Consider the following 20,185-nt stretch of genomic DNA (forward strand, 5'->3'; position numbering starts at 1 on the left):
GTAATTCGTGAGAAATTTCATCAAGTAACCATAAAGATACTTTAAATCAAGAGGTCATATAACTCAATACACACATATAATTTCATACCTCTTGGTTCAAAGTAATCGATCGAAGAGGTTACTACAAGTATTTTGATTTTTGACAACACTATGAGTTCTTGCAGGAAAAAACTATGGGAAAATAAGATATAGCAAAAGCAAAGATATACCTAATGCAAACACCTTCTTCATCATCTTTAAATCATAATGGGGGTTCATGTTTTCTTCTGTGATGTCATCATTTTCTTCTCTAGACCAAAGCTTTTTAAGCCAACTCCAGAAACATGTATATTTACATTGAGCAGCTTCAGGTTCATAGTATTCATTTCCATACGTATGGTCGTCGGTGATGGCTTCAGTTTCAAAGTAATCCACTTCGCTACCACTGTTACTCTCTGTTTCCTCACTCAAGATCTGTACACCGCACTCAATAATCTTGGCGTTGTCCATGCAGCTGAACTCAAACACAATCTCGTTCGCAGTCACACCCACGTTAAGTGATTCTCGAACCAAGTTAGCACCACATATAAACAGATGCTCTGTTATGAAATGAGAAACATTCATTGAATCCCAATTAAGTTCCATAATGGTAACACCTCCTGCTGTCATTAGACGACAAGTTATATCAAGATATGAGTACTTGATTGGCGAAAGCAGAAGACAAGCCTTAAATCTTGAGGATGCAAAGAAAGTTCCTTTACAATCCATAACCATAGGGATGATTAAGGTGTTTCCTCTAGCTTTGTGAGTGAACTCCGCCGGAACTTCTTTACTTGGTAAACATACATATTCGTAAACCCGTTGTTGTATGAGTACTCTTCTTGATTCTTCATCAAGATTCAAACAGTTTTGGAACATGAGTTCCCTGATTGGATACTGGAATGAGAAACAATTGTGGAACATGAAGTCCTTCATTGGATCACCGAAATAGAAACTGACTCTCTCGAGTGATCCACAATCCGTCGCATCTATGTACTTGAGCGAAGACGGAAGACCCTGCAATGTCAGAAGTTTTCTGCACTTGAAGACGAAAAGACTCTCTAGTCGAGAGAGACTTGTGATGCAATCTGGAATCTTCTCTATATCGCTGTTGCTTAGGTCTAGATGTGTTACACTTTCTGGGACATGTGTTAGTCTCTTGAGGTTTCTGCTACCTATACGAAACCACTCAAGACGAGGCAAACGTTCAACAATTGATGGATGAACTTCCAACTTCGTGTTTCCAACATCGAGATCCTTGATGTTCGTAGAAATATCCGGGTAGCTTCTCAACAGTGAGCAATCACTCATGTCGACTTCTTCAAGAGATGCTAAGTTGATGTTGGTTGGAACAACTTGTAGCTTTACGCACCCCATCATCATCAACTTTTTCAACTTGTGTAGATTCTTAATAGAAGAAGGAAGCTCCACCAAACTTGTGCAAGACGTAAGTGTCAATGTCTTAAGATTAGTAGCCTTTGAAAGATCTGGAATCTCTATCAAATTTTTGGAATATCCCAAATCTATCTCCTTGAGATTCGTAAGAGGCTGCATTGTCAAACACAACAAATGAGAAATATCTGATTTAGATTGAATCGTTAGAAACATTTCTAAGAATATCAAATACCAACCTGGATACCTCTCCAGAGCTTCTCAAGCTTACTATATGCCATATGGAATTCAACGAGACATTCTGGTCGAAATGTTTGAGGAAGAAGTGTTCCTGGGTATGAATCCCAATGTAGTAGCCTTAAACGTGGTAAATATTCCATGTTTTCTGACATCTGCAATGTACTAAAATGGCTCCCATAGATTTTTAAGAACCGGAGATTACGCATTCCTTCAAAGGCTCGCCCACTTATAAAGAACTCATCGATCTTTGACATATCAAGTGATATACCTACGACAGATCCAGTACCCTAACAAACAATTCAAAACAAGACTGGTGTGAAACTGATATAAAAATACAAAGATTTATTAAGCAAGCTCTCTAGAGAAATTATATATGTAACAACTTACAGTTTCGTTTGCCAGTACATTACGAATATCTTCAGCCTCGACTAAAAACTGACGTTTCCCAGGTTGATCAGACTGTTCATAAACAACTTGTCTCCCCAATTGTTGCAGTAAACAATGCATTGTGATCCACCCATTGGTTGATACATACACGAGAGATTTATCTGCAAGGGTCTTCAACCCATTTCTGACATCTAAGTCACTGTCAGCTAGTATGGTTGTCACATGAACAATGGCTTCATTGTTAAAGAAAAATGCAATGTGCAGAAACAGAGATTGATCTTTCTTCAATAATTTGTCATATCCCATTCTTAACACGTTCTCAAGTTTTCTATCAAGGCTAGTTTCTAGCTTAGATAATTGACATGCCCACTCGTCCCTGCTCTCTCCACGCAAAGATGAACCAACAACACGAAGGCCTAATGGAAGATTACCGCAAATATTTGTAATTTTCTTTGCTAGCTCTTCAAAACCATCCGATGGAGAACTTTGCTTAAAAGCATATAGAGATAAAATCTCCAGAGCTTCTTCCTCGGATGGATAATTCACAAGGTAGATATCAGTCACCCAATGTGCCTTCAATATCTTTCTATCTTCTGTGGTAACGACAATCCGACTCCCTAAACCAAACCAAGATGGTTCTTTAGCCAAGGCATCTAGTTGTTCAAGATCATCTACATCATCAAGAACTATAAAGACTTTTTGGTCTTGTAGCCATTCCTTTATTGCGCCTAAATGATGTACCTTCATATCCCTTTGGTTCAAAATCTTGGATAAAAGTTGGCTTTGCAAACACAACTTTGAACCATAATCATCCGTACCATCGTTCCCATAACTTCCCTTGAGGTTCTCTATGAAACATTTAAGCTGAAAATTGGCAGAGAGTTGGTTGAATAAAGCTCGAGCAATGGTTGTCTTACCGATTCCCGCAGGACCAATGATTCCAATCATTTTTACTTCATCGCACTCTAGGCGTAAACAAGAGTTCACTTTTCTCAAGTGAGCTTCCATTCCCACCATCCCGTCAAAATCCTTTGATGGTGTAACATTCAGTTTGTTTGAAACATCAGCAGCAATCTTCTTAATCATCTCAGCTTCATCATCCCTACCAAACAAAAAACGAGTCTAAATTTACAGAGACACCACCATTGAAGCATTGTATAAAAAAGATAAAAGATAAACTACATACCAATTTAGAGAGTGTTCTCCGGCAATGTTAGCTACATAAGTCAGAGCTCTCATCCACCTCTGTTTCTCCTCCTCGGTTTTCCTTTCACAAGTTTTCGCAAAACCGCTTCCGAAATCTCCGCCCTGTTTCTGAACATCTGATGGATCAACTTCGTAAAAAACTGTCATCAATGTCTGCCCCTGATCTTCTTTGCACCTCAAGATTTCAACCAGTTCATCTAAACACCAACTTGAAGAAGCGTACTTCTTCGACAGCACCACGATTGAGACTCTTGATTCTCTAATGGCTTGTACGAGTTCATGTCTGATGGTGTGGCCTCTCTCAATGCCTTGATCCTTAAATGTCGTGATCCCTTTGCTTGCAAAGTGTTTATGCAAATGACTAAGGAATGATCTACGAACATCTGGGCCGTGGAAGCTCAGAAAGACATGATACCTTCTGATCTGAGACAAAGAAGAAGAAGACGCCATGAGAAAAAGCTTTTAATAATAAGATGTATGTGGAGGAGAAAACGGCTATATAATGAACAAAATACGTAAAAGACCAAGGAAACAAGATATAAGTCATTTGAATGCTTGTTTCTCATGCTCATAAAATTACAAACTTTTTTCCTCATAATATATTATTATAAGTCTTGCAAATGGTGGTTTTTTTTAATTACAAGCTTGCAAATGTTCTTTTTAAAACTAAGTAAACGGTAGAGTTTTTTTAACTTTAGTATAAACTACCAGCTTGTTTCCTCATAGCAACAATAAAAATCTTACAAATGGTGTTCTCTTTTTGTAATAGTTACCGTACAAGTCCATTGACTTGGGTCTTTTCTAAATATTATTTAGTGTTTAGATAGTAATGTGTCTATTGACCACAGTCCACAATGGCAGATGAATTCTCTTCTTGTGTGGTTTCTTGGAAAAGCTTACTACAGTCAATATATGGGATTTATGAAATCGACAGACTTGTGGAAGCAGTTGAATTGGTCTTCCAACTCAATATAACCGAATAATATTACTCTAGTTTGATGACTTGGTCGTCTATCAAAATTGCATCAAAAGTATTCTTATAAGCCCACATAACTATCCTAACAGTCAAAGAGAGGTAGGTACTACTAACCTTGATGATTGTTGTAACATGTAAACCAATTCTTGTACAATTGCTCTCCTTGATTTATCCTGTTTCACAATTAACAATAGAATCGTTTCAGTGATTGAAAGATGCTGCTTGCATTCAGGGACTGGAGGTACTAACAAAAGTCGGGAAATTCAAAATCCTTTTAGATGAAGAGCAGCTCAAATCGATGTTTTTTTAAGATTTAACAATGGCCGAATAGCATACACAACGAACCAGAAACTAATATATCAGAAACTTGTATTGAAATATAACTAGAAACGTCCTTTGCAGTAACACGTTTAGAATGATACTTAAACGATAACACTAACCTGGATTACTTATGCAGCTCGCTGTATCCCATCTTTGTTTGATGAAGACTTGAAAATAAAGGACACCTAACTCTTGCAACCACCACATAGTAGCAATGTCTCTAGATTCAAATGCAATTCCAGATCCAAAATGACTTACTTACTTCTTCACTGTAACCTCAACTAGATTTTAGACTGGTATGGTCTCATGAGAATCCACGAAAAGTCCCTTTTTGTCCAAGGACAAAGCTCCTAATCGACCTCCACGAAACCTGTATGCTCACCTCTTTCGACAAATTCAATTTTAAAGAACCAAACAGCTCCATTCCTGTGCTGGTTGGTTGGTTGATGCTGCCTATAGTTTCAGAGCAACTCCTTTTGCTGTTAACTACCCTCAGCCAAGATTAGTAAACAACACCCAATTATCGAGTTTTCGTTCTATAGTATCACACACTACTGATGCTTAGGTATCTATCTCTTTACATCCACTTCAAAGGCATCTCTTTTACCAAAAAACCCTCTAATTGCCCTAGATCATCAAAAATTATATAAGTACTAGAGAGTATAAAAGCTTTAGCAAGAACATCATAGAGATAACAATTGGACATCATAGAGAGTATACTCCAATTTTTGTCAAGTGTCACAATGGTTTCGGATTAGCAAAACGCGTAATGAGAAAGAGAGAATTTTCAAAGGAATTTTGAATACCCAATTCGTCGAAGAGCTGAATCATGAGAGAATCCAAACGAATGAGAAGGAAGAACGAAGACGAATTTGGAATTGGATGAACAAGAAGACGAACCAGGAGGAGAACCAGATCACTATTCAAATTAGGTAGAACCGGTTATGTGTAAACCGTGTAATTTGGTTCAGGTTATCTCACTCATTAACCGGAAACCTCTTCTTCAGTAAGAGGAATCTATTTAACTGCTTCACATCTCAACTTCGTCTTCTTTTACTCTTTAACAGTTTAACAGTTCCTTTAAATATTAATTAACTTCAGTAGTAACATATTAGAATCTAAACTACTATACACACCTTTCTCAAAATTTGAATTTTGAATTAATGGGCCGTATTGGGCTTATCTTTTAAACTCTATTAGGCTTAATATAAACCGCCTACAGCGGAAGATGCAGGAGCGTCCGATTAGAGCATCTAGCGGATCAACGGTCGATACAGTATTAATAATATATAAACGCGTTTATTGTCACTACTCAAGACGCAACGGATAAATTTTTCACAATTCATCAGAAAAAAAAAAAAAAAAAAAAAAAAAAAAAAGTTTTTTCCTTTGTTTCTTCGGGAAGAATCCACTCGATTAATCGAAGATCTGTTACAATAATTTGTAGATTAGTAAGTTTCATTCGATTTCTATAGGATAGCGAGTTTGGCTTTAGGATTTATAGATTGGTGTAATCGATTTTTTTATGTTGTACCGATCTAGGGTTTTAACGGATCTTGGAGGATGCTTAATTTGGCGTGATACTGCTGCAATCGTCTGGGTTTTTTGATGGTGATTATGGTTAGATTCCTCACTAATCTTTCGCGATTTGTTTTTTATTTATGATATCCAAGTTTTCTCATCGTTTTGTATTTTTTTTGTTTGTTTAGGGCTTCGAAGAAGCTTGAAATCCGTCATCGAGGTACTGATCTAGGGTTTTGATTGTAACTGGAGTATGCTTGATTTGACCTGAATCTTCTACCATCATCGTCTGGGTTTTAGTGATCATTTTGGTTAGATTCCTTCCTTATCTTTCGCGATTTTGTTTTTTTTTTTTTCGATTTCAAGTTTTCTAACAGTCGCGATTTTGTTTTTGTTCTGTTTAGGGTTTCGAAGAAGCTTGCCTCCGCTTGAATCATGTGGTCGAGGTATGTTTATCGCTTGTCTTTCCTGATTTTAATTTTGGTTTTTGTTTTTTGGGTTTTCAGTTTTTGAGGGTTGATATCGAACAAGAGAACAAACCTTTATGATCGATCATTTCTCTCGTCTATGATTTTGTTTTGCAATTGATGACATCAGTCTTGGGATTTATATATCCAAGTCATCTGTTTTTGTCAAAGCCTCTTTTAATTTGTTGGTTTTTGTTTTTGGATGGAACTTGTTGGTTTTTGTTTTTGGATGGTTTTGTTTTGTTTTTTTAAAACCCAAAGAGATTCGTGGGCAGACACTAATCTAATGGTGCTCTGTCTGATTCTTTTTGGGGACATTGTCCCAAACACGATTGATTGTGATCTATTGGATTGGTAGTGCATGCATGTTTAAGAAGTCTATAAGACTGGATAAAGGGGAAAAGGAATAAAAAGAGTTCACAATTTGACTCTCCCCGACTTAAGACATTGAAAGAAGTCACAGACTTTGGGTTGGATGGTAAAAACGACCAACCCTTTGTTTGATGGGGGAATGACCAACGGCTTAAGAAGTCTATAAGACAGAGACTGTATAAAGGGGGAAAAAGAAAAGAAAGAGTTCACAATTTGACTACCCCTGACTTAAGACACTGAAACAAGTCACAGACTTTGGGTTGGATGGTATAAACGACCAACCTTTTGTTTGATGGAATCAGACCACCGACTTAAAGAAGTCTATATAAGACAAAGACTGTATAAAGGGGGAAAAATAAAAGAAAGAGTTCACAATTTGACTACCCCTGACTTAAGACATAGAAAGAAGTCACAGACTTTGGGTTGGATGGTATAAACGACCAACCCTTTGTTTGATGGAATCCGACCACCGGCTTAAAATATGAGGCATAAAGACAACAGTACTTGACAAAGAAATAAGACATAGAAAAAAACTAATAGACCAACGGCTTAAAGAAGAGTAGACACCACCGGCTTAAAGAAATAAGACAAAGATCTTTGACAAAGACAATGGAGTGATTAAGACCTGTTGGATGGTAAAAACGACCAACACTTGAGTAAAGACTTGTTGGATGGTAAAAACGACCAGCACATTAAGAGAAAGAGATTAAGATAAAGGCTGAACCTAATACTAACAGACCAACGGCTTAAAGAAGTTATAATACTATTGAGTGGACCAACGGCTTAAAAAAGATTTGACAAAGATATGTGACAAAGATTTGTTGGATGGTAAAAACGACCAACACTTGAGTAAGACTTGTTGGATGGTAAAAACGACCAGCAGATTAAGAGAAAGAGGTTAAGATAAAGGTTGAACCTAAAAACTAATAGACCAACGGCTTAAAAAAAGATAAAGACAAAGATATTTGACAAAGACTTGTTGGATGGTGAAAACGACCAGCACGTTAAGAGAAAGAGGTTAAGATTGAGGCTGAACCTAAAAACTAATAGACCAACGGCTTAAAGAAGTTATAAGACTATTGAGTGGTTACCAACGGCTTAAAGAAATAAGACAAAATATCTGTGACAAATACAACAATGGAGTGGTTAAGACTTGTTGATTTATTGGATAGAAAAGACTATCAATAGCTTCAAAAAATGAGGTAAGTATTAAGCATTTCCATTAAATGAAGACTAACTAATTTTAATTTCCGCAGGTTATGTGCTTCTGGAGGCGTTGAGAAGAATTCCAAGTGTAGCAGACTTCTTGAACAGGTATATGCTTTCAAACTTGTTTGTAATTATGATTCATTTTTTATTTGTTCAGGTATATGCTTATCTCTGTTTTGGTGCTTGTAAGTATCATAGGTTCTTTTTTTTAGTCGCCTGTGTTATGCTTAAAAGTTAAATACCTTGGTGATTATTCTACTGGTGCGAATGAAGTTTTAAAATTCTGCATCATTTGTGTATAAGTATAATGGTAGTATTTTCTGTTGTCTACGATAAAAAGGTAGATTTTATTATGGAACATTACATTGTGTTTGTGTATAAAATACTTATTATCTCTGTTTTGGTGCTTCTATGTAGCATAAGGTTTCTCATTCTATGATATGTATGCATCTTGTAGTAGTTTTCTTGAATCTCAGATGTATATGTTTTGCGTTATCCTCTAAACCCTTGTTGATTGACTGATGATAGTGTTAAATTCTACATATTGTACATGTTGCTTGAGTCTTTATCATACAAAATGATTGAAAATATCTTTGTTATGGTATTAGACTCTAATCTAAAGTCTTATTGGGTTGTTGGGGCTTCGAATCTATTGAATTACTAGAGTGTGCAATGGATCTTTCTTGATTTTTTACCTTATGATCATCATAGTAGGCATGTAGAAGAACTGCTATGATATTCTCTGCTCTTTAGAGTTGACTAATTGTATTATATGTCTAATATTCTGTATCGGTTCTAGGAACCGTAGTTTGCTATAGTTGTTAGACTTGAAAGTTCTTCTAGTATACATATATGTTCAAAGTCAAGTCTTTTGTTTGTCATTCGGCAAAGTAGCGCATTTAGTTAGTATTACAGAACATTGTATAAGACTATAAGAGTCATGTTCTGTTACATTATTATATGAAACGACGCTACTATCACTGTGTATATATCTTGTCTATTTCATTTTTGGATTCTATCTGTAATGTTTTTTAAGAAAGGAATATTTAATATTGTCTGTTTGTTTGAATTTCAACTTTGGTTTTGTCAATTACCAGTGTCTGTATTTTTTTTTGCTTTGTGTTACATTATAAGATGTCTGGTGATCATAGTTCTTGCATTTTGGTTAGTTGTCAGATTGTCTTTGGATGATGCATTTGTGACTTTTGCGTTTTCATTCTCAGAATATTTACTGTGGTAGTTTGACTTAACTTTATATTTATTCTATCTCTGCTTTTGGGCATGTATGTATCATAAGATCTCTTGCTTGTATATGTCTTTGTGTCATGCTCTTAGTCTGGGTGGCTCAAACATACAAAATGACATTCTCAAATTGTGCATCATACACTGATTATTATTGTCCTACATTCTACATGTATACTCATTGTGTATAATACTATAATATACTTATTATCTCTGTTTTGGTGCTTCTATGTTAACATAAGGTTTCTCATTATATGAACTGTATGTTTTGTGCTATCCTCTAAACCCTTGTTGATTGATATCTCGGTATTATTCTCCATCATTAAGTGATGATTACAGTGTTAAGTTCTACATATTGTAAATGTTGCTTGAGTCTTTACTATATAAAATGATTGAATTTATCTCTCTTATGGTACTAGAGTTTAATCTTAGTCTTATTGAGTTGCTGGAGCTTGGAAAATCTATTGAATTTCTAGAATGTGAAAACTGAAAAGGATCTTTCTTAATTTTCCTACCATGCTTTTTGTTTTAATAACACTTTTCTATGACTGATGTCAAAACCAGAATTTAGTACTCTAATTGTGTTCTATGGCTAATACTTTGTATCGGTTCTAGGAACCATAGTTTGCTATATTAGTTGTTAGACTTGAAAGTTTTTGTAGTACACATATAGATATGTTCAAAGTCGAGTTTTTAGTTTGTCATACGGCAAAGTAGCGCAATGAGTTAGTATTATAGAACATTGTATAAGATATAAGACTCATGTTCTGTACGTTTCTACGAAACGAAGCTACTATCAATGTGTATGTTCTAGTCTATTTCATTTTTTTTTAATTCCATGTGAATCTCTTAAGAAAGGAATATTTAATATTGTTTGTTTGAAATAGACACTTCGATTTTCAATTTTGGTTTTGTCAATTACCAGTGTCCTCTGTCATTCCTTTTGCTTTGTGTTACATTATAAGATGTCTGGTGATCATAGTTTTTGCATTTTGGTTAGTTGTCTTTGGATGATACCTTTGTGACTTTTTGCCTTTTGATTCTCAGAATATTTACTGTGATAAATTGACTTAACTTTTTGGGAAATATATATTCTTGTATGTTTATCCTAAATTATACCCCAAGTAAGAATCCATCATCAATGTCGTATGGTTAGTATGAATATTTCAAACGTATGAAATGATATTTTGGATTCTGCATTGTACATGGATAAAAGAGTTAATTTAATCTTTGGTTTAGTGCATGTATGTATCATAAGTTCTCTAAACTCTTGGTGATTGGCTCTTTGCTTTGGTGCATGTATCATGTATGTATCATAAGTTCTCTTGCTTTATGAATGTACTATATGTCTTTGTGTCACGCTCTGAACTCTTGATGATTGGCTCAAACATACAAAATGACATTCTCAAATTGTGCATCATACAGTGATTATTATTGTCCTACATTCTACAAGTATACTCATTGCCTTGATTTGTTTACAATACATTGATTGTAAATATCTGTGTTATGGCACTAGTGTCTATTCTTTAGTCACTTAATCTTACCACTTGATGGAGCTTAATCTTAATCTGTGTTATACCATTGAATCACTAGTGTATCCGTTTAGAAAGTGCAACGAATCTGAGCTTGATTTCTCTATTAGTTATGTTTTTGTTTAATAATACATACAGTTTTATTATCCCCACTATAGGCATGTGGCATAATGAGTCTATGCTCTGTGTGTCTACTAAATGTATTATGCTTTATTAATCACTTCTCTGTTTCTTACTATTCTATTTCTAGAACATTATAAGAGTTTTCTTAAGACACATGTGATTAATAAAATGTCTAGTAAACATAGTTCTTGCATTTTGGTTGGTTGTCCAATTTTCTTTTGATCATTCTTTTCTTTGATTGATACCACCTTGAACTTTTATTCATGGTTTTTGCGTAGTTAAGTTCAGAGTGGTAAAATCTTTCTTAGATATCTATTCTTGTATGTTAATACTAAATTATACTCTCGGTTAAGGGTCAATATTTGGGTTATGCATATGGAGGATAAGACATGACTTGAATCGTTTGTTTAAAAAACAATACTTTCCATGATCGAACCCATAACTTGAATACTATTAAACTAACTAAACCAAATCAAATTACTTTCTCAAATATAAATAGAGGTATATTCGTATTAGGAGACTAGGAGTGGTGGGCATACCTTGTTTTGGAAAATTTCATCTACTATTAGAAAATCGGACCAAAACATGATAAGTTGTATACCATATTTAAAGGGAAAGATCATAATATAGCATAATTTCATTGGAAATATTTTTTTAAAAAGTAGTTTGTCTTTTATATTAATTTATAAAATAGTATATCAATCAAATAACATTCATTGCACTATAGTTATAATTCAAGTATTCTACTATAATTATAGAGAATTAGAGCATCTCTAATGGCAAAATTATAATATTATTTTAGTTTAATATTCTTATTTATTTTAATTTTAAGTGATGAAAATTGAATTAATTATGTTAAGACAAGTGGCATATGAGTTCTTAATAAGAACTCTTTTTTTCTTAGGACAAACAATAGTAAATCATAGGTTCTTAGACCATCTCCACTAGAGCAACCCATCTAAGTTGCTCAAAATTAATTTTATCATATAATTAATATTAAATTAATCAAAGTAACCCACTAACAACTTTAAACAAAATCATCCATCCACTAGAGAAATTTTATTAAAGTTGCTTAATCATTAAAATTATTATTTTTTAAATAATTGTTTATTAATTATCAAATTTTAATAATCTAAAATGACAAAACAATTATTTCAATAACTTAATTACATTAAATAGAAAACAAATTTGTTTACATAATTCAGAAGTATTGGTTTCCTCTAGGACCCAAGAGACCACCAACAAAATTGTACTGCAAATTATCAAATCATATAGTTTATACTTTGGATGGATGATTTTTTTATAGTTTACATATTGGTTTACATATAGTTTTTTTTACATAATTCAGAAGTATCGATTTCACATTCCAATATAGCATCAAAGATCCCTTTCTCCGTTTCTACAGTCCCAAAGCCAACAAAACCATTCTCACATACATCACCAAAATACACTCTTCTCAAATATAAAATAGAATTCAGGACACAATTTCAGTAGTTTGAGCTAAAAAAAGAGCTTAATTTGCAGTGGTGGGTAGGTAGCAACTCATATTTGAAATCAAAGGGAGACTTGCGATTAAAAATTAAGACTTTAAGATCCAAATCAGTAGAACAGGGATTGAACAAAAATTAAAACAATTCAACTACAAAATAAAGAAGAAGAAGAAGAAAAAACAGAGATTGAGTTAAATTACTTATCTTGCTCAAGGAGGAAAGAAGGCTGTGATCGGAGCCAACCACCAGAAAAGTTAGGTGATTGAGAAGCCGACTGAGGCACAGTAAGAGTTCGCCGCCTCTTCACCTCTCAATCAACCACCACTGCTTACAATTTCAAATTCAATTCCTTTGGTGGTAATGGCACCGGTCTAATATCACTCCATGGAGACGCTGAGTATGGTCCGAACAGCTCCGGAGCCATCACATTGACACGAGACAACATCCCTTTCTCACACGGTCGAGCTATTCACATCAGTCCAGTCACTTTCAAGCCTAACGCTACGTCTCTCAATCCTTTCAAAACCTCTTTCACTTTCTCCATTACTCCTACAACAAACCCTAGTCCAGGTCACGGCCTTGCCTTCATCGTCGTACCCGCTAACCAACACGATGGTTCCGGTTTAGGTTATCTCAGTCTTGTGAACCGAACCAACAACGGTAATCCCAATAACCATCTCTTTGCTGTCGAGTTTGATGTCTTTCAGGACAAGAACCTCCGTGATATAAACGATAACCATGTCGGAGTCGACATTAACTCGGTTGATTCGGTGGTTTCAGTCAAATCCGGTTATTGGGTTATGACAAGAAACGGTTGGTTGTTTAAGGATTTGAAGCTGAGTAGTGGAGATAGATACAAGGCTTGGATCGAGTACAACAACAATCACAAAGTCATCTCCGTTACCATTGGTTTGGCGCATTTGAAGAAACCGAACCGGCCTTTGATCGAAGCAAAATTCGACCTTTCTAATGTGGTTCACGAGGTAATGTATATCGGTTTCGCCGGTTCGATGGGACGTGGTGTCCAGCGTCACGAGATTTGAGGGAGATGAAGCTAATGAAGGACAACTAGTGTTAAGAAGATCATCAAGGATAATCACCAGACCAAAATATCTCAATGATTATATATTGCTAGCAGAAATCGAAGGAGAACAGCTCTTAATGTGTTTGGATAATGAACCGAGGGATTTTAATGAAGCGAGAGAGTCGAAACAGTGGTTAGCAGCATGTGAAGAAGAGATGCATTCAATCTCAAAGAATCATACTTGGAGTCTCGTTGAGTTACCACATGGAGCTAAAGCTATAGGTTTGAAATGGGTGTTTAAGCTTAAAAGGAACTCTTATGGAAGTATAAGTATGTATAAGGCTAGGCTAGTGGCCAAAGGGTATGTTCAAAGATATGGAATTGACTTTGAGGATGTGTTTGCACCAGTGGCACGAATAGAGACAATCCGCCTTCTTGTGAGTCTTGTTGCATCAAGAGGATGGGAGATACATCACCTAGACGTCAAAACAACGTTTCTTAATGGAGAATTGAAAGAAACAGTTTATGTTTCACAGCCGATGGTTTCATTGTAGAAGGGAGCGAAGATAAAGTTTACAAGCTTCACAAAGCTTTGTATGGTTTGAGACAAGCTCCGAGAGCTTGGAATGAGAAACTTAATCAAGTTCTCAAGGAACTCCGGTTCAGAAAATGTTTTAAAGAACCATCAGTCTTCCGGAAGAAGGTGAATCAAGAAACTCTTCTTGTTGCAGTTTATGTTGATGACATATTTGTTTCAGGAACAAGTACATCGGTCATAGACAGTTTCAAGAAAGAGATGTCCTTGAAATTTGAGTGAGTGATCTTGGTAAGTTGACTTATTATCTAGGCATTGAGGTTTTTCAAAGTCATGGTGGGATAACACTGAGTCAAGAGCGTTATGCATTGAGAATCTTAAAGGAAACCGGTATGAAAGATTGTAACTCGGTAGAAACACCGATGGAAGCTGGTATTAAGTTTTCTAAGGCGGAAAAAGAGAAAGATATTGACGGCACAAGTTACAGGAGGGTTGTAGGCTGTTTGCGATACTTGCTTCACACACGACCTGATCTATCCTATTGTGTGGGAGTCTTAAGTCGATTTATGCAGACTCCAAAAGAATCTCATGGAGCTGCGATGAAGCAATGTCTTAGGTATCTACGTGGCACTACTGCATTGGGTTAACATTTAAGAGCTCTTCCACAGGGGATTTGAGGTTAGTTGGTTATAGTGACAATAGTCACAATGTGGATCCTGATGACGGAAGAAGAACAACCGGACATGTGTTTTATCTCAGTGATAGTCTAATTACTTGGTGTTCACAGAAACATGACACAATGGCTTTATCTTCCTGTGAAGCTGAATTCATGGCTGCAACCGAGGCAGCGAGACAAGCGATCTGGCTCCAAGAAATACTTAGCGAATGTTGGCGTGTGAGAAGGTTGTTATTCGAATAGATAATCAGTCTGCAATTGCCCTCACAAAGAATCCAGTGTTTCATGGACGCAGTAAACATATACACACTAGATATCATTTTATTAGAGAGTGTGTAGAGAATGGACAGGTAGAGCTCGAACATGTTCCCGGTGAGAAGCAAAAGGCGGACATCTTAACAAAGCCTCTTGGGAGAATTAAGTTCAAGGAAATGAGAGAGTTAATTGGAGTGAATGACTTAAAGCTTAGAAGGGAGAATGTTGGCTTAAGCATGAAGTCAACTTGAAGAATGTGGTAATCCTTATCTAAACCAAGCAATGGTTAAGAGATAAAGATCAAAGGTATTTAGGAGCTATCTAAACAGGTGTTTTCCTAATGGGATTAGGACTAAATTTTTTTATATAAGGAGATGTCAGCTTATGACATAACTTATGAGTTGTAAGAGAGAGATTGGAGAGCTTAAGTTTTTGAGGAATTTTTCTTAAGCTATAAAGAAAAGTGTTCTTTAAATTCTGTTTTAAACTCTTAATTCAGATCAGAAGAATAATATACCATTCTGCGTGCGAGGAATGAAGATCAGCGAGAAGGATGTATATTCTTCTTTATTTAGTTATCACATTCACAATCAAATAACAAAAACAATTGTAAGTAAACAAACGAACCGATAGATACGTTTCGGTTAGGCTCAAACGGATACTACGAGTTTGAATGGTAACTGCAGTCAGGGCGGCCAAATCCATCTGCGGTCTGGACCACTCCATTTTTAAGGCGGACTACAGACCGCTGCGGACCAACTCTATTTATATGTAAAAGCGGTCCGTAGTTGGTCCGCTGCGGTCTTGTCTCTGCTTTATTTGGACCGCACCACTGCAAACTATATTTGCTGAATGGTAAATAAAAAGCGGTCCAGTCCTCAGATGAATTTGTCCGCCCCAACCGCTGCAACCATTCACACCTTACGTAGTTTTGTTTATAACAGTTTATTCAATTCAATTTGTATAAAAAATAAATTCTCGAGACTAATATTGGCCAAACATGTAATTAATAGTTTGTGTTTTTTTGTAAGCGTCGCCGCCCAAAAAAAACAAAAGAAATAATTAAAGGTGGAACGTTTGCTCTTCCCACTCTTCTTCCAGTGGTTTATTTTAATTACAGAGAGACTCACTCTCTTCTGTCTCAAAGCGTTGCCAAGTTTGATTCTTTTTGGTCACTACGTACCAATGGTTAATCATGAGAGAAGTGATGATGATACCAGCAGCAGCGACGAAGAACACAGCGAACAAGAGCTCAAAACGCCAGAGATCATAATATCTGACGACTCAGATACAAAAACAGAAACAAATTGTGCTTCCGAGGAGAGTATCGAATATACTAAAAATGTGAGTGTCACTGTCATGTTCCTACTCTTCTCTTCTTTTATGCAAACGTCTGATATTTCTTTTACTTATATACGTTTAACGTAACGATGTTAATTACCGTCTTTGTTATTTTGATAGGAGGAGGATGAGGAGACGAGTCACAATGATATGGAGGTTGATAAGGAGAAGACTGATGAGGAGGAGGAGGATGATTTGTATGTTCTGAAGGACGCTCTTGAGGCGGCGGTGACGACATCGTTTCAAGGTTTAAGTCAATATCAAAAGAATTTGATGTTTCAAAACTTGAAGAACCTTGGAGCTGAGACAAGAAAAGAGCTAACTGATGGATGGAAGGAGTTGAATGCTGAGGTGCTTCGCTTGAACGCCAAGAAACAAACTTTCTTTGCAAAGTTTGCAAACGCTGGAGTTTGATATATCTACTACTTATTCAACACAAGAAATTAAAATTCTTGTTTTTGGAATCATTTCAATGATTTATGATTATTCCTACTAATGTTTCTGCTTTCTTGTTGTGTGTCGTTGTTAAGCCATCTTTTTGAACTATGAATTAGCGTATGTGAGGCTGGCTTGTGGTTTTTTTTTTTTTAATAAAAATGTTTTATGGAAGAGAACTTTTCTAAGTCTTGTGGTCCCTGCTACCAGGCAACTAGCTAGTCTCAGGTACACAGTAAAAGAGAAGTTGAAAATGTTATAAACTGAGTTACAAGGGTTCTGAACAGATGTCCTGACAGCGAAAGACTTGACAGAGCTGATTAAAGCCGTGCAAAATTACTCGATCTCCTTGAATCCTCCAGTTTCACAAAAGTGCGGATTTAACAATATAAAGCTGAGATGGTGTTGAAATCCTAGGCATGGATTTTAACTCCTTTGTTATCTTGTTTTTATTCCATTTCCATGTTGATTTCAAGGAGATTCCAACTCTCTTCAAACACTTGGAGTTGGCAAGGATGTATCTTATTACTTGTTTCTCTTGCCTTGTTCCTCTATACTCTTTCCACTCAAAGATCTCGAGTTTCGTTGACAAGCATAGAGGTACATCATCCGGTTGCTTGAACGAAAGTGGAAAAGCTCTCTTGAGATGTCCCTGGGAAGCAAACAACATTAAGTAATGTACGTAATTAACATGCATGTTTGCTAATTTTGAAGTACTTTTGCTGCCGTTAAATGCATGTGCAGGCACAAACCTGGTCGATGAGAAGGACTTTTAGTTCAGGAGAATTTTGAAGCAAAGACACTAATGGCTAAATTAAAAGAATGTATTTTACACTCTATAAGCTGTGAGAAGTTGATGGCGTGACACCACGCAACCTGCAATATGAACACAACACGTACATAAGTTATATAATCTGGTGGCAATTAATGTGATCATATATAACAATAAATATAAAAATAAAAAGGGAGGTTAAAAGTACCGTTACAACGCATAGACATATATCGAGATATCTGACCGAGGAAAGAGATTTCATAAATTTGTCATCAGGATATCTATAATAGTATATAATTGCTCTATCAAGGCTAGGCGGCTTGTTCTCAATCGAGCATGAGTTTGTCGAAGAATCTCCGATGGAGAATTCCTCTAAATTTTCTGAATCTATGACCAAAGATCCTTCAATATCCTCTACTTCTTTTGGTTTCCAATTAAAATACTTAAAGGTCTCTAAAGATGGCACTTTTACACTAAACTTTGTCACGTTGTCTTGGTTATGTCGCACCACATACAAATATTCGAGAATAGGACAACTAGATAAGAGCCTAACAAGAGAATCTTCATCTTTGTATACCACAGAATCAAGGGCAAGATATCTGAGGGATGGGAGGCATACCAGAGAAGATGAAACATCTACATAAACCTTGTTGTAAAGACTTAGATCTACAAGCGTATCACATGTATAAAGGCTTTTAGGCAAGCTAATAGGTTTGGCGGACCACATGAGATCGAACCCTAGTTCACGAACCCTGCGATCAACCGCACTTTCAATCCACTTCCCCACGTTGGCATCAATAGGACAGTGTGGACCGAGTTCTATATCCAAACATTCTAATATAGGTGCCTTGTGGAGTCGTATTGACTCGTTAAGAAACCACCAAATAGATCGTGGTCGCTTACTACTTTTTCGAATTAAACGGCTAAGAAAATTTGTTTTGGTCTCTGTGTACTCAAGTAGTGGCACCATCGTCCATATAGTTCGCCATCGTTTCGATAAAATCATCGTCGCCACTGCATCCTTTGTTGAAACCAATGACAAAATCCTTACAAGCAAATCGACTGGCAATGCACTGATCCTATCTTCAACTCCATATCTCGAACAGCTTATGGTTCTTTGCTTCACAAATTGTTCGGCACTGTCAATTGAGTTTCTTCTCATCTTTTTCTCAATGAGAACTACACCATTAAACTAGAGTGTTTTTTTTTTTTTTTTTTTAATTCACTTCTGTTTCTCTTTTACATATTAGACGGTTCGTATGGTATGATCCTTTTATGATTCTCTCTTTCTTTGTTTCATTGTATTTACCTTTTTAAAATTTAAATAAAATATGTTTGATTATTGTGCTTCCATTTTTCCATTTACACAATATTTTGTTACCGATGTTAATATCTTCCAATTTCCATTTTACCGATATTACAAAAGACCCTCCTTTATTTAACAACTTCACATCTCAACTTAACAGTTTCAATTCGATTGTAAAAACGATAAAAAGAAAAGAAAAAAAGAAAGCTAAATTCTCGAGACTATTTTACAAAAATATTAGCCGAACATGTAATTAATAGTACTACATTTGAAAATGTTGTTGTCGACATTATTTATGGATTTCGAAGCGTCGCCGCCCAAAAAAAATATAAAAAAAAGAAGACAATAAAGGAGGGTAGAGAGCTCATTTTTCGAATACAACGTTTGCTCTTCCCACTCTTCAAGTGGTTTGTTTAAATACAGACTCACACTCTTCTCTCTCACTATCGGCACTGCAGTTTTAGCTTTCTACTCTCAAACGTTGCCAAGTTAGATTCTTTTTGGTCACTACTTATCAATGGTTAATCATGAGAGAAGTGATGACACCAGCAGCGACGACTCCTACCCGTGTAGCTACGAATTCCGACCCAGAGACAAACGTAGGCGTGAAGACGAGATCATAATATCTGACGACTCAGATGCAAACATAGAGACAAACTGTGCTTCCGAGGGGAGTATCGAACATACTAAAAATGTGAGTGTGAGTGTCATGTTCCTTCTCTTCTCGATCTTCTCTTCTTTTATGCAAACGTCTGATATTTTTTTTGTTTTTACTTATATACGTAACGAGATGTTAATACGCGTCTTTGTTTGTTTGATAGGAGCATGAGGAGGTGAGTCACAATGATATGGAGGTTGTCAAGGGTGACAAGGAGAAGAAGTCTGATGAGGAGGATGATTTGTGTGTTCTGAAGGAGGCACTTGAGGCGGCGGTGACGACATCGTTTCAAGGTTTAAGTCAATATCAAAAGAATTTGATGTTTCAAAACTTGAAGAACCTTGGAGCTGAGACAAGAAAAGAGCTAACTGATGGATGGAAGGAGCTGAGTGTTGAGGTGCTTCGCTTGAACGCCAAGAAACAAACTTTCTTTGCAAAGTTTGCAAACGCTGGGGCTTGATATATCTACTACTTATTCAACACAAGAAATTAAAATTCTTGTATTTGGCATCATTTGAATGATTTATGTTTATTCCTACTAATGTCTCTACTCTACTTTCTTGTTTTGTGTTGTTGTTGAGGCATCGTTTGAACTATGAATTAGCGTATGTGAGGCTTGTGGCTTCTTTTTTAAGTTTTATGGAAGAAATTTTTTCTAAGTTTCATAAGTCTTTATGTGGTGGTTGT

At 36.0% G+C, this 20,185-nt stretch overlaps 4 protein-coding genes and 1 pseudogene across 6 annotated transcripts; 3 read left to right on the top strand and 2 right to left on the bottom strand.

The window, feature by feature from the left end:
* Positions 38-5,423, bottom strand: LOC104719818 (disease resistance protein RML1A-like). Of its 3 annotated transcripts, XM_010437801.1 has the most exons (7): positions 5,347-5,423; positions 4,660-5,167; positions 4,334-4,392; positions 3,224-3,661; positions 2,038-3,139; positions 1,650-1,937; positions 38-1,566 (listed from the first exon to the last, which is right to left on the bottom strand). In XM_010437801.1, exons 3-7 carry the CDS (start codon positions 4,351-4,353, stop codon positions 172-174), a joined length of 3,243 nt encoding a protein of 1,080 aa, XP_010436103.1. In that variant the 5' UTR covers positions 4,354-4,392; positions 4,660-5,167; positions 5,347-5,423; the 3' UTR covers positions 38-171. The 3 variants fall into 3 exon arrangements, with proteins under 3 accessions (XP_010436103.1, XP_019086062.1, XP_010436101.1); XM_019230517.1 differs by lacking the exons at positions 4,660-5,167; positions 5,347-5,423 and having other exon boundaries at positions 3,224-3,666; positions 4,334-4,386; XM_010437799.2 differs by lacking the exons at positions 4,334-4,392; positions 4,660-5,167; positions 5,347-5,423 and having other exon boundaries at positions 3,224-3,758.
* Positions 8,098-16,887, top strand: LOC104720681 (lectin-like protein At1g53070). Its single transcript, XM_010438560.2, has 5 exons — positions 8,098-8,102; positions 8,157-8,214; positions 8,267-8,294; positions 12,776-16,330; positions 16,448-16,887. Exons 1-4 carry the CDS (start codon positions 8,098-8,100, stop codon positions 13,537-13,539), a joined length of 855 nt encoding a protein of 284 aa, XP_010436862.1. The 3' UTR covers positions 13,540-16,330; positions 16,448-16,887.
* On the top strand, positions 16,172-16,741 carry LOC104720682 (GLABROUS1 enhancer-binding protein-like 1). The gene is made up of 2 exons (XM_010438561.2): positions 16,172-16,330; positions 16,448-16,741. The coding sequence occupies exons 1-2, from the start codon at positions 16,172-16,174 to the stop codon at positions 16,739-16,741; spliced, it is 453 nt and encodes a 150-aa protein (XP_010436863.1).
* LOC104720683 lies at positions 17,127-18,523 on the bottom strand (annotated as a pseudogene).
* Positions 19,358-19,958, top strand: LOC109126908 (GLABROUS1 enhancer-binding protein-like 1). The gene is made up of 2 exons (XM_019230821.1): positions 19,358-19,534; positions 19,662-19,958. The coding sequence occupies exons 1-2, from the start codon at positions 19,358-19,360 to the stop codon at positions 19,956-19,958; spliced, it is 474 nt and encodes a 157-aa protein (XP_019086366.1).

The sequence above is a fragment of the Camelina sativa genome, chromosome 10, assembly GCF_000633955.1.
Source record: "Camelina sativa cultivar DH55 chromosome 10, Cs, whole genome shotgun sequence".
NCBI classification, from domain to species: domain Eukaryota; kingdom Viridiplantae; phylum Streptophyta; class Magnoliopsida; order Brassicales; family Brassicaceae; genus Camelina; species Camelina sativa.

What these genes read in the sequence shown, in the direction of transcription:
- LOC104719818 (XM_010437799.2), bottom strand. Translation starts at nt 3,693, where the DNA reads ATGGCGTCTTCTTCTTCTTTGTCTCAGATCAGAAGGTATCATGTCTTT. An exon ending in GGAGAACACTCTCTAAATTG is followed by an intron (nt 3,140 to 3,223) that starts GTATGTAGTTTA and finishes TTTGTTTGGTAG; the next exon opens with GGATGATGAAGCTGAGATGA. An exon ending in ATGTACTGGCAAACGAAACT is followed by an intron (nt 1,938 to 2,037) that starts GTAAGTTGTTAC and finishes ATTGTTTGTTAG; the next exon opens with GGTACTGGATCTGTCGTAGG.
- LOC104720681 (XM_010438560.2), top strand. An exon ending in GTAGCAGACTTCTTGAACAG is followed by an intron (nt 8,215 to 8,266) that starts GTATATGCTTTC and finishes TTATTTGTTCAG; the next exon opens with GTATATGCTTATCTCTGTTT. An exon ending in TTATCTCTGTTTTGGTGCTT is followed by an intron (nt 8,295 to 12,775) that starts GTAAGTATCATA and finishes AAGCCGACTGAG; the next exon opens with GCACAGTAAGAGTTCGCCGC.
- LOC104720682 (XM_010438561.2), top strand. Translation starts at nt 16,172, where the DNA reads ATGGTTAATCATGAGAGAAGTGATGATGATACCAGCAGCAGCGACGAA. An exon ending in GTATCGAATATACTAAAAAT is followed by an intron (nt 16,331 to 16,447) that starts GTGAGTGTCACT and finishes TTATTTTGATAG; the next exon opens with GAGGAGGATGAGGAGACGAG.
- LOC109126908 (XM_019230821.1), top strand. Translation starts at nt 19,358, where the DNA reads ATGGTTAATCATGAGAGAAGTGATGACACCAGCAGCGACGACTCCTAC. An exon ending in GTATCGAACATACTAAAAAT is followed by an intron (nt 19,535 to 19,661) that starts GTGAGTGTGAGT and finishes TTTGTTTGATAG; the next exon opens with GAGCATGAGGAGGTGAGTCA.